This window comes from Cryptomeria japonica, chromosome 2 (genome assembly GCF_030272615.1).
Source record: "Cryptomeria japonica chromosome 2, Sugi_1.0, whole genome shotgun sequence".
NCBI classification, from domain to species: Eukaryota; Viridiplantae; Streptophyta; class Pinopsida; order Cupressales; family Cupressaceae; genus Cryptomeria; species Cryptomeria japonica.
This window is the reverse complement of record NC_081406.1, coordinates 606394325-606406917: the sequence shown is the minus strand read 5'-3', so window position 1 is coordinate 606406917 and position 12593 is coordinate 606394325. Positions and strand designations below refer to the sequence as shown.

Here is a 12593-nt window from a genome sequence, read left to right as displayed (position 1 = left end):
TGTGGCCAATCATTGTGGCTTTATTATACTATCTGTATTCTCCCGGTGACTGTGAATCATCCTTGACCAAATTGTGGCATATTTCCTTGCATAAATTTGGAGATATCATTTTTGCTGTCCATATTCATTGATTAAAGCAGCATTTTCATTGCCTGTGGATCACACTTTACCCCTATCGAATTCTTTTTAATGGACCATATTTATTTTGGGATTGCAATGTTTTGGAGGATTTATTTGATCAAGCCGTAAAATTTGTAGACCATATATTGGATCAAATGAGTTTATTGCTGTGAGGGCCATTTGTTATTGCCTTAGGTGTGATACTGTTGTCTGGTTTGTAAATTGCTATTGCCAGATATTTGAAGTAGCTTCTTTCCTCTCCAGTCTTACTTCCACTGGTTGATGGACTGGAAATCAGCATTGTTCAGTGCAATTATTTGTCAATTAGAGACAAAGTTTGGTGGGGCCGATTCTCATTGGCTTCCATTTATATGGTGAATTCAATCCATCATTTTTGCATCGGTTATCTTCCAGTTGTGATTCAGTTTTATTGTTCAATCTCCTCATCAACAGGCTGTAACAAAATTGCTTTCAAATCGGAATTCATTCCATGTTTTGGCTGGCAGTTGATCTGCATAATCGTTTGCTGATGTGATTGGAGGTTGAGGCGGCTCATCTTTAAGATCATTTTTTCTTCTGATCTTTAAGATCACTTTTTCTTCTGATCTCCGAGTCCATTGATCAGGAGATTGTTAGCAGGCAACACATCAGAAGAAAAAATTAACAATACATCATAGTCAAAGTGCATATATATATATCCCAATCGAGGTCAACCTGATAACAGGGTCAGTTAACAATCCAACATCATAAACAAGATAAACATTAACAATACATCATAATATGATCATATCAAATTGAATATAATCAGCTATCAAATCTAACATGTATATCATCAATTGCAGTGATAACAATTTAATATCTTAAATATAATAAAATATCATAAATATAACTTGCCACATTTTAACAATTAACCAAATTAACATTATATTTCGACATTTATTTCAGCATCTCGATTATGATAGTTCCAATTACAATATCAATCTATCTCACAACCAGCTAGGGTAAAAAAAAATCAATAAAAAGTTGGGTTAAAAAAACAGCTAGGGTTTGTGTGTAAAAAAAAAAGTAGAAAAAAATCTATTATGAAATATGAAAGAAACGGGAAGAAATGAGGAGAACAAGTTTTCTTCATTTTGCCCTCTTTTGTTTCTTTTTAAAATGGAAAAATAAACAAATGTAGAAGACATACCGAATGAACATATTTAAATATTCAAAACAGGAAAATACCTCTTTAGATTAGCTCCGAAGCGATGGTGGTCCCTTGCAAATGCAATATAAACTCTTTTACATGCATTAAGGATTGCTATAAAATTGCTTAAGTTCCATCAAATCAATGTTTGATGGCTTTTTTTTTTTTTGATGAGAAGGCTTGATGGAGAGCAAAGCAGATAGATGGTGTGCTTTTTTTCATGCTATGCACGCTAGGGTAATGCCCTAGCTGCACTTTTTTCCTCTGTTTCTTCCACTGGATTGGGGTTTGTGGGGGGTGTTTTGTAGTGTTAGTGGCTAGGGAGGGTGTGGTGAGGTGTTTGGGTGGGAGTTTGTGGTGTTTTCTACGGCCTGTGGCACTTTTTTGAGGCATGTGTGTTTGTATGTGATATAACTTAATAACAGTTCTGATCTGAATTGATCAATGGTGATGTTATTGGATGCTTTGATTCCTTTCATTTATATCTCTCAATGTGAGGGAGAGGTCACACCTCTTCATCATGTATGCCCTTTGGCAAGAGACACACCCTTTCACCATTAGCATTCTTTGAAAGAGTGCAACTCTTCATTATTTCTGCCCTTTGAAAGGGACACAATCTTTCACAATCAGATCTGCACTTTTTATTTAAGTCAGCTCTGCACTTCTGATTCCCCAAAATTACCCCCTCTCAAATGAGGCTCTCTTCTCCCTTTTATACCTCATATTTGGGAGAGTCACAACTTATCAGTTCATGCCTTTTGTCCATTCATTAACTTAATTAGATTTTTTATTTATATTTAATTATATTCTTTTATATTTTCATTTTAATTTTATTTTTATTCTTTTATATTTAAATTTTAATATTGATATTTACCATTAAATTCTATTTCAAACTGGGGACATTACACTCGTGATTAAAGCAATATCACATCATATACAACTGAGTCTATACAAGTGCATGTCAAGACCTGACATTCGAGAACCTTGGAGTCATCCCATTTGATCACGCAGATTAGTATTTGGGAGTCTTTGTTCGAGAGAGGATAGAATACTTAGTATTTTATTCCTTGTTGCATGATGCATAAAAACACCATCAACAGTGTCCAAGGGTGTTAAAACATGATGTTATTAGGGATCACATCCTTATAACATTTATATATAATGTTCTATTATAAGGTTATAAAACCTTATATATTATATGCTTTATAAGCATATCCCATTTAAAATAATTATAATCTAATAACTATTAGATTATTAATTATTTATGAGTGGGGGTTATTGAAAAGGTGTGACTAGTGAAGTCACCCTTCCTCCTATATTTAAGGAGGTTCTCTCTCATTTGAGAGGCGAGTGAATTTGGAGCTTTATGGTGAGTTGTAGCACTATGCATATGAGGTATTATTGGCCATGTGGAAGTATTGGAGGAGTGTCCCCAAGTTCATGTCTATTTTATGATAGACTATATTTGTAAGTGTTTTAATTAAATGATGCTTTATGGGGTTTTTTACCCGAAAGGGTTTTCCCCATGTATATCTTGTGTAATGTGTACATTTTGCATGTATGTTTCATATTTCATTTACTTTATAATCTTGTTTATAATGATTAGTATCCTAAGATCCTAATTTCTAACAAAGGGGTTGAGCTTAACTGGTTAAAACAATGGGTTCTCACTGTGGAGACCCAAGTTCAATTCTCAATAGGGACATCTAAAATGAATTCTAAGTTGTGACTCTTGGCCTTCCATAAAAATGGGGAAGGTCTAGGGTCAATCTAATCAAACATAATAATAATAATTCAAAATACTGCGGCTTTGGCCTATTACCTACCCCGAATAAATAAAAAATAAAAAATAAAAAAAACCATCAACAGTATGTTTTGTGCAATGTAATCAATGATATGAATATAAACAACAAAACTCTATTTTCTACAATTCATGGGTTGAACTCTCTATTTTATTTGCTCCCAATATCCCTATGAAGGGAAATGCCATTAAATTTATTAAAAAAAAAAGTTTTTAACTCTTTTTCTACAATTTCTTACTTTTTTTACAAATCTGATTTTTTCAAAAGATCTTATACATTTAGTTTGCTGACATTTTCCCCAAAAGCTTTTTGCTGACATTTTCCCCAAAAGCTGTTTGCTGCTATCACAACCATAGTTATACCTTTATTTTTTGTTTTAATGCCCATTGATTTCATTATCCATGAGTTTTGTATACCTAACACCTAAGTCACAAGGTTCGTGTTCGAGTTCGTGTTCAACAACAATAAAATTTGGATGAAGTTCGGCAAGGGTAAAAAATTCGAAAAAAAAAATCAACATTAAATTCGCTTATTATAAATTTAAAAATATTAAAATATAAATATATTTTAATTTTTTATATTAAATACAATAAATACTAAATATATTTAATTTAATATAGTAATAACTAATCATCTTAATTAAATATTTTTAAATGTCAAATAATAGTAAATAATTAACACAATAATAAAACTTAAAGCATTGTATAGTTAACTTTTCATTATTTTTATTATATATTTAAAAGTTAATTTATTTGAATAAATTATATTTTAATAACTTGAGTAAGATACTACGTATTCATAAGATAATTAAAAAAATATTAATAGATAGTATTAATTCATTACATCATACATAAATAAAAAACAGATTAGGTTAAAACATATGATTAATATTCCTTGCAGTCGAATAGTCCAGTGCGTGAGGTGCGTCAAGGAGCATTTGTTGCCGCCGAAGGGCCGAGTAGGTGGAGTGTTTATGCAATAGAAAAAATATGTGCTTGTAGAAACTAAAAAACCCGTTCGTGAAAAGAAAACCCCTGAAGTCGAAGAAAGCTCACGTTTTTTACTACGAATAGTCTGCTTTTTTTTTCTCGGGTCCGAAGAAATGGAGCTCACGGTTTTACCAATACAGTTTTTATTAAAAAAATTCTATCCCATATACCATAAGAATTATATGACGAACTTAAACAAATTTTTTTCAGTTCTTAAAAATTTGACGGATTTCGAATTTGATCCATCAATTTCGCCGAACCCTGTGACTAGCCTAACACACGTGACTATATTTATATTTTTTTAAATGTTTCCTTCAACTCAAATCTATTTTTGTACATATTTGATCAATGCATACTTTTGTATGTGCTCAAAATAGTTTTAATTTGATTAGTTCATTATGCCTTTAAAATTTATTTGTTAAAGGGGGCATTTTGTTAAAGGGGGCATAATAACACTTTAAATTCTTAAAAATCTCCATTTCAAGGTTTTCTTCAATTTGTCAAGTCCAAGTACAAACTGAATTTGAGTATTGTAACTACGGATAAAAGTATCATACAATTATACATTGTTGTTTTTTTGAAACATTAAACTTTAGCAAACTATGATATGTAAAAGACAAGATGTTGAAAAGAAATTTGTGTAATAACAAAATTTTGGATCAACATTTTGCCCCACTCTTTATGGTCCATCAATAGTAGAGTAGTAATCATGCAATTATGCATCTTTATTATGAAATATTAAACTTCTAAAAACCATAATATTTAAAAGGCAACATTTTAAGGTAATTTTGCATAGCAAATACCTCAGAATTTTTCAAAATGACTTCTCCCACACATACCTCTACAAACCCAAAAGATCAAAATCTAGCAATGGTAATAGCTAACAATGTTTAAAATCTAGCAATGATGATAGATAAGAATATTTTTAGGTTTTGCAAAAGAAGTATCATTTGTGAATCTAGAGTTGCACATTAATGCCCTAGAAATGGACCCCTCTGAACTTGGTGATATGCCTTGTAAATTGGAATTGGATGAGCAATCTCAAGATGGTTTAGGTATTGCGACCAGAAGCGGGCAATGCCCAAACAAGGGCAAGCATCTATTTGATAATAAGCCTAACCCTAAATCTTCAAAGAAGGAAGTTGAGGGGACAATGGTTCCGCAAATACAATGTGCGCATAGTGTTCCTTGCATATGCAGCCCTAGAATTCCTACAAGATAAGGCTATGTGTTTGCCTCCACATAGAAGAAAGAGAATACAAATACAAAATATCACATGGCAAGTGCTATAATAGGTCCCTCTGCAATGAACAATGTATCTTCCTTTTCAAAGAAGAAAACCCTAACACTCAAGTGGTGAAGTGAATGAAAAAATCAAGATGAAGGTCTTTGGAAGTTGCTTATGTATTTCAATGTCAAACTATCAAGTACCATGTAAGATTCGAGTATAGTAAAAATGGATGAATGGCTCCTAACTAAGCCATGAGTTCTAAACCAATGCGGATCAAGATGTCTCAAGATGGAAGCATAATAAGGCAAAGAAGTACAAGAAAGTTAGAATGCACCCTTAAAACATCCAAAATAGGAGATGCAACTCAATGTGACCTATCATCAATTAGAAGACATATGTCCTCAATGGGATCATCAAGATCTAGAACATGTGATTATACAAATGTGTATGTTGGATTAGTAGATATCTCAATGATCAAGAAGATAATGTGAACCTTTTCAGAAAGAATCACTAGAAGCCCTTAGCGAAGCAACTCTAAACTTTGTAGTGTCGATAAGAGGAGAAGGAGTCACAAAACATGTCATGTGACTACAATGCTGATTCCACGATATGTCCAAATCAAATACCTAAGTATGAGCAACTGGCATTGAAGAGAAGGAGAATCATCAACAGGAGTAATCTTTCTGTCATCACAAAATTCAACATCTTCCCAATAAGCAAACTCCTCATTTGTATCATTGTCATATAAAGGATTCTCAGAATCATCAACGAATCCATCTGCAATGCTTTAGGGTTCTATGTAACATCCCTTAGTGGGAAATAATTTAATTTTTCATTCAAATTTACTCAACAACAAATAGAAGGAAACAAAATTGCGATTATGACTGGAAAAATTACTGATTTCAGAGTTGAACTGAACTATAACAGTTGATTGTCCACATAACTTAGGAAATTTAATCAATGTTTACAATAGAACAACTTGCAGATACCATATAGATGTCAACGTAGAATGCCTAACTGAACAATGTAGGATCGCTGTTACAAAGCTGGTTGAGAGTTTAATCTGTTGATTATCTGTTATACCTCCCACTAGGGTGCAATCGGACTTCTACAAATTTAATTCCACTTTGATATGAACCTCTACACCTTTTGAGACCTTGTGCACTAAGTTATGGCCTGATCCTTAGGTACAGACATCTCTAGGTAGGGCAGATTTGTTCCTCTCCTATTGGTCACCACTTGAGAGTACACCATGCCTGGGTGGCAATTTGGTTTGCATAGATACAAGTCAGATGTGATGCACACAGACCCTCCTTGCATGTAAATGACCATTGTAATCCAGGCACAGGAGTTGATTAACCTTCAGATCCGTTTGCAGGTTTAATTTCCCAATAGATGATAACTTGGAACAGGTCACCGGCAATCCTTTATGAATGATGACGGTCCTCAAATATTTCCCACTTCTCCAAGCAATGACAACCTAAAAGGCAGATTGAACTGGTTAATTTGTTACAATTGCTCAGTATAGACAGCACACAAGGGCAGGTAGGGGTGGCATCCTACCTAATCAATGCTCCTTGAGGGTTTCGTCTCAAAGAAGCAGAGAATTTGCATGAGGCAAGTAAGCTGTTCTCCATGAGTAGAATGTTAGAAACCAATTACAACACAAACTACACTAAGATTGACCTCTCTATGAGCAAATTAGAACCCTTCAAAGTTGACCACCCAAACTAAAAATTGCAATGATGAAAGGGGACTATTGCTAGCAGTGAGCCAATGGCTAGCAACACCACCAATGGGAGTGGTGCTAAAGCAAGGATCAAAAAGCCATAGGCCAAGTGGAGGTGGCTCCATGGTGGTGGACTAGTGGCAGGAAGGTAACGTTGTAATGGCACAACCTAGCAAAGTAGGGGCAGCAGCAGCTTCCAAGAAGAGCATAGTTGCTAAGCTGAGCAATGGTGACGCTAATGGGGTGGCCACCAAAACCTCCTACCAAAAAGTGAAAGGGGAGTCATTGAAGGGGTGATTGCCATGAATCTCCTGCCAAAAAGTGAAATGGTTTCCCAAGAGCCATTGTTGCCCCTCCTCTACTAGGTTACACTACCACAACTCTACTTTCCCACTACCATGGAGCCACCTCTAACCAGCCAGCCAATGGAGCTCCACCAAATTGTTGCCCAAGCGCCACCTCTATCGGCAACATTGGCAATCCACTGACTCATAGAGGGTCACCAATGTTTTAATATTTGGCACTGAAAGTGTCAAGTGGGGGATGATGGGGCCAACCACACCTACCAAGGCACGCCACCTCTATTGGCAACATTGGCAATCCACTGACTCATAGAGGGTCACCAATGTTTTAATATTTGGCACTGAAAGTGTCAAGTGGGGGATGATGGGGCCAACCACACCTACCAAGGCAGGTGGTAGCAAAGTGATCGGTAGCCACCTTACCCCTACGCAAATTACAATCTTTTGATTTTTATAAAAGAACATTTTTTAAAATAACAAAAACTTCAGAATTTATTTTTTAATTGTACTTGTCAATGTCAGGCACATGCCAAGGTCATTTGGCAGAATAGGCTAAAGAATTTTGTTTGTGCCATCAACTCTATTTTTGCAAATTGACAATCGATTTGTGATTTTTGACTGCTCCAAACACAATGGTGAAAACCTTTTAGCCCCCAAGTGCTCTAACAACCGAGTTATCTACAGAATACAAAATCAAACCTTGCAAGCAAAACATAGTAACTTGACTTCACTGTGTCCAATAAGGACAAAATGAAAGGCACAATACTGCAACGCATGAACTATCATGGATGCACAACATTTAGCTAAATCTCAAAGTTGTTCTTGTAAGAGAATCTAAGCTTAACATTGAAATAGAAGAAAATAATTTGAACAAGATGAACTATACAAACAAGAAATCAAAAGAAGGAAAACTATGGATTGTCAAATTCTAGCTTGGGAAACAAATGGAACTAAACCTAGAATGTAAAACTCAAAAATAAGTAGAATTCAAAAAATCTAGATGAAAAATTTCAATAATGGAAAGCTATAGAAACTTTGCAAATCATAGGCACATGGGTTTCAGCATAAATGGTAATAATTCTTAGGAGAGAAGGTCGCTATTCCATTGAACATGATGATAAGTTTAAAGTATCACAAAAGGTCATGTACCACAAATACTATGGACATCAAGGAAGCTATCAAGGAAGATGTGAAAAAGGAAGAAGATAAAGACAATCAAGTAAAGTATCACCCAAAGTGATTAATTATGCACAGTGAGGCTGGGACTAAATTTATGTACTAATTTAGGTAGAGACTCAATTAAGTTGTCCATTTAAGAGACCTAATAGTGCGAGGGGGTTGTAAGAAACCAAAGTAGCCAAGGTTGTTGTTATCCAGGTAATAAATGGCTCGAATCCTAGAGACACTACAGAATCTACCTACTTGGTTGCATGTCACATGAAGTGGTTTGATTATCTTGATTATTCTGCTTAGCAAGACTTCTACCAATCTTCAGTTTTGACATCTAGTATGGTGACGACAGAACTATGGCCCTTATCTCCAGTTAAGTGGAAATCAATCCTTACAAATAGTTTTCTTTGAGTCCCAATTCTTATTAACGGATCCCTCTATATCTCAGTTTAAACTTTATATACAGAATATGATGTAATGAAGCCTGTAAAGACTTGGAATTATAAGATTATTCCTCCACAGCATAGTTGCCAGGAAACTCCATTACAGTAACACAGACCACATACCATCTACATAACCACAGGGCCACAATTTCTGGTGACTAAATTTGCATATAATATAGTTGTCTCCTTGTTCATTTACTCGCATACCCTAATTTGATTGACATTCCTGTCCCCACACTACTACCTATACCCCTGATTCTCCTAATAATTATGCTCAACGCCTATTGACCTCTGCATTGGAGCAGAATCAGGTTTTTTTAATTACACGAGCCATTCTATCTACCACAGACCATTGCACAATAAATTACTTAGGAGGAAGTTGCATTGTAGTTTTGTAGTGCTTGTCTTACTAATTGCAGAGATGAAGAGAACTCATAAGTATCTAGAATATCACAAAGGCACCACTTCACGGTGCAACGATAAATCTTAATACTATTACGGATTACCTATATAGTATAAACCAATACACTTGTTGACCAGCATGAGTAATATATAATCCCATATAATATAAGATCTCACCACTTTCAAGATAGAAAGGACCACCACCTGGAGGGAGTTCACGTTATCCAACAGAAAACACGCAAGGGCGGGCAACCTTGTCATTGCCTGAATAAAATGCTAAATCACAATTATTCATCCTCGTATACGCATGATCAAATAGTCATAGCATCCACATTATTGCATCACAGTCAATTTAACTTTCACACTATATAATATAAAATAATCTTTGCATTCATAAGGGTGACAATACAGAGTCATTCTTTAAAGTAAGTTTAACAATTTATCAAGATAATGTGACATTTCAACAGATGCAAAAGGTTGGTCTTCATGCAAACCACCCTAACAGCATTCCTACTTATAAAAATAGAGATCTTATGTTGATAGCAGCATAAAGACAGTTGAAATCCTGACACTTCATATTAGAAGTAAACCCTCAGAATCAAGCCATGAACCTTGTACAGAAATGAAGATGAAGAAATATACTTCCCACATCCTAGACAAATGCATCCTATCTGTACAATCAAAAAAGATCTGATTCCAGTCTGAAACAGTTTGTCTACAAGAGAGAGAAAATGCTATACATGATGGAGATTTAAGAGAAACATTAAGTTACCGTGCCAATATGTGGTCAAATTGGGATGGAAAGCTTTCTGTTCGCCCTTGCCAACGTAAGATCGTATCATCTTTGGGAGACACTTATTTGGATTTTACACTTCGAATTTTCAATTTGAGTCCTCCAATAACACAGTAGCCCTCCTTTGGTTTTATTGCCCTTTTATAGGGCATTTTCACTGCAAAATGGCTCTGTTAACTCAACTTATGCTGTTTTAGGTCATTCCAAATATAATAATATTAGTCAAGCCATATGTGTGCGAAACTTAATCCTTTTTGAAGCCTTGCGATAGGACCTGCTCTCTCTACTGGAACCACAAAGGCTGACTAGTGGATTTTAAATGGTGTATTGCTCTCTCCATAGAGACAAATAAGAGTGACGAATGGATTTTAACATGGGCAATGCCTTTTGTTTCCTAGATCAATTATTCTGGGTGGGGAACTCCCAAATAACAGGCACGTCATGGATACCAAACAAGCATAGAATTACATGAACAATGAGTTTCGCCAGCTCAAATACAGCTTCATCTCATTTTCGTCTAATTTTACAATATTATAAGAAATCGAAGCAGTAGCAAACTAAAACAGCAAATTCAAGAATTCATACAAAGAACTAAAGTGTAAAATTTCCCACGGATATCTCCCCATAAAACCCCTTCCAACGCCAAAACCAAGATGATTACAGATGAAGTTACAAATGAGCATTCAAACTCCCACGCATCCACAAGAGTGACTGGAACATATTCACACTTATATCCTAGAATATTCTGTCACTTGAGAGAACATGTAACATACCCTAGAATATTAGTCTTGAGTAAGACCAATGTCCTTTAATTTTCTATTATATAGATGTAATATAGACTCTGGTGTAAAAAAAGCAGAGTCTATATTACATCACAAAAAACTGTCCCAAACATCACAGAAGTGGGTTCCCTAAACCTTTCTGTAGCCAAGTTCCTAAAGCAATTAGAAACTTGCAGGTATTCAAACCATCTTTAGAAACCAATTGTCCAAAGTACTGCCTATTCACATGACTGATGATAGGAAGCTAAGATGGCGTAATCTATTCACAAACATCCAACCCAGTGTGTAATGGGTTGTGGTGTATGGCCGAGGGAGCACTTGTATGTGTATAACCAAGGTTCAAAATAAGATAGCCCGTAAGTTCAGCAGTGTCGCCAGTTTGTATTGTAGCAATTCAGACTGGCCCATGTTTAATAATCTTAAGATTATGATCCAATTTTAAATGACGAAGCCCTTAATACCTTGCCCAAGATTCACCAAACCAAATGAAAAAAAGTCAAAGGCAGTGGAAAAACAGACGTTGGGGAAAGAAAGTTGATGCGTCGCACCTGCAGTTGGTAAATGGTTGTGGGCGTGCTCTTCATTATCATGGTCATGATACTGAGAATCAAATCCATACAATCTTAGATCCTCCTCCTCTTCCAATTCTTCTTGAAGTCTGAATTTCTTTGCTGTTTGGCCCTCGTCAAGTTCATGGCCATGGTGATGCTTGTGATGAGAATGTACTTCGTGTTCATGGTCATGACCGTGATGAGAATGCCCACACCCATGATGAGAATGAGAATGAAACTGCCCCTCCTCATCCTCGTGACCTAAAAGTTCAACCTTGTCCTCATGAATATGACCTTCGTGGTGATGATGTTGATGGTGAGAATGCCCAAACCCGCCATGAGAATGAGAATGGGAATGCTCCTGACCTTCATGGTGATGGTGATCATCTGCGGAGGCCACTTGGCTGAAGGGACATGATCCAGAACCCAAAACCCTTCTGTTACTAGACTCCAAAAGCACCACCAGCAATGCCCACGCAATGAACTTATCCCTACCTCTTCTTCCCACTCGATCCATTTAAATTTACTTGCAAACACAAAAAACTCTGAAGATAATACTACAATTGGTTTCTATCGGCCAAGGAGCCCAAAAATTTAAATTAGTCCTTCGGATATGTAACAGGGAGGGACTTGGACCTGCTCTAGTCAACTGGATGAATTTGATTTGCATGTGCCCTCCATGGTGATGATAAATACGATGATGAAAAACACTACGATAATTATTATAATAATAGCGAAAAGTACAGCATCCATATTTCTCCGCAAAGCTCTTTCGATACTATGATTCTGATACTAATGTCAGATTCCGCAGTGCTTTCCATTACCGTAATTTGTGTGCTTTCGAAAAACAAAATTACCCTTCTTTGTAACTAAATTTTACTTTTAATAAAAAATTACTATGTTTCCGTTGGTTTCGATGTTATCAATGTAATGCTGAAAATTGCACACCCGTGGACCACATTTGATTAGTGTCAAATACCATAATTAATTTAAAACTGCTATATTGATAAATAAAATTCATTCATAATATTATAGATTTTTCTTTCTTAATCATAATTTTTCGAGTTGTATTCTTAGTTTTTATATGTAT

The 12593-nt window shown here is 35.5% G+C and overlaps 1 protein-coding gene across 1 annotated transcript in view; it reads right to left on the bottom strand.

The window, feature by feature from the left end:
• Positions 1-12342, bottom strand: part of LOC131043861 (IAA-alanine resistance protein 1) — a 129028-nt gene extending 116686 nt beyond the window's left edge. Inside the window, exon 1 of the mRNA XM_057977088.2 lies at positions 11501-12342. Within this exon, the coding sequence (XP_057833071.2) occupies positions 11501-12020 (520 nt within the window). The 5' untranslated portion in view covers positions 12021-12342. The remainder of the gene's footprint in view (positions 1-11500) is intronic.
• Positions 12343-12593: the final 251 nt, after the last annotated feature.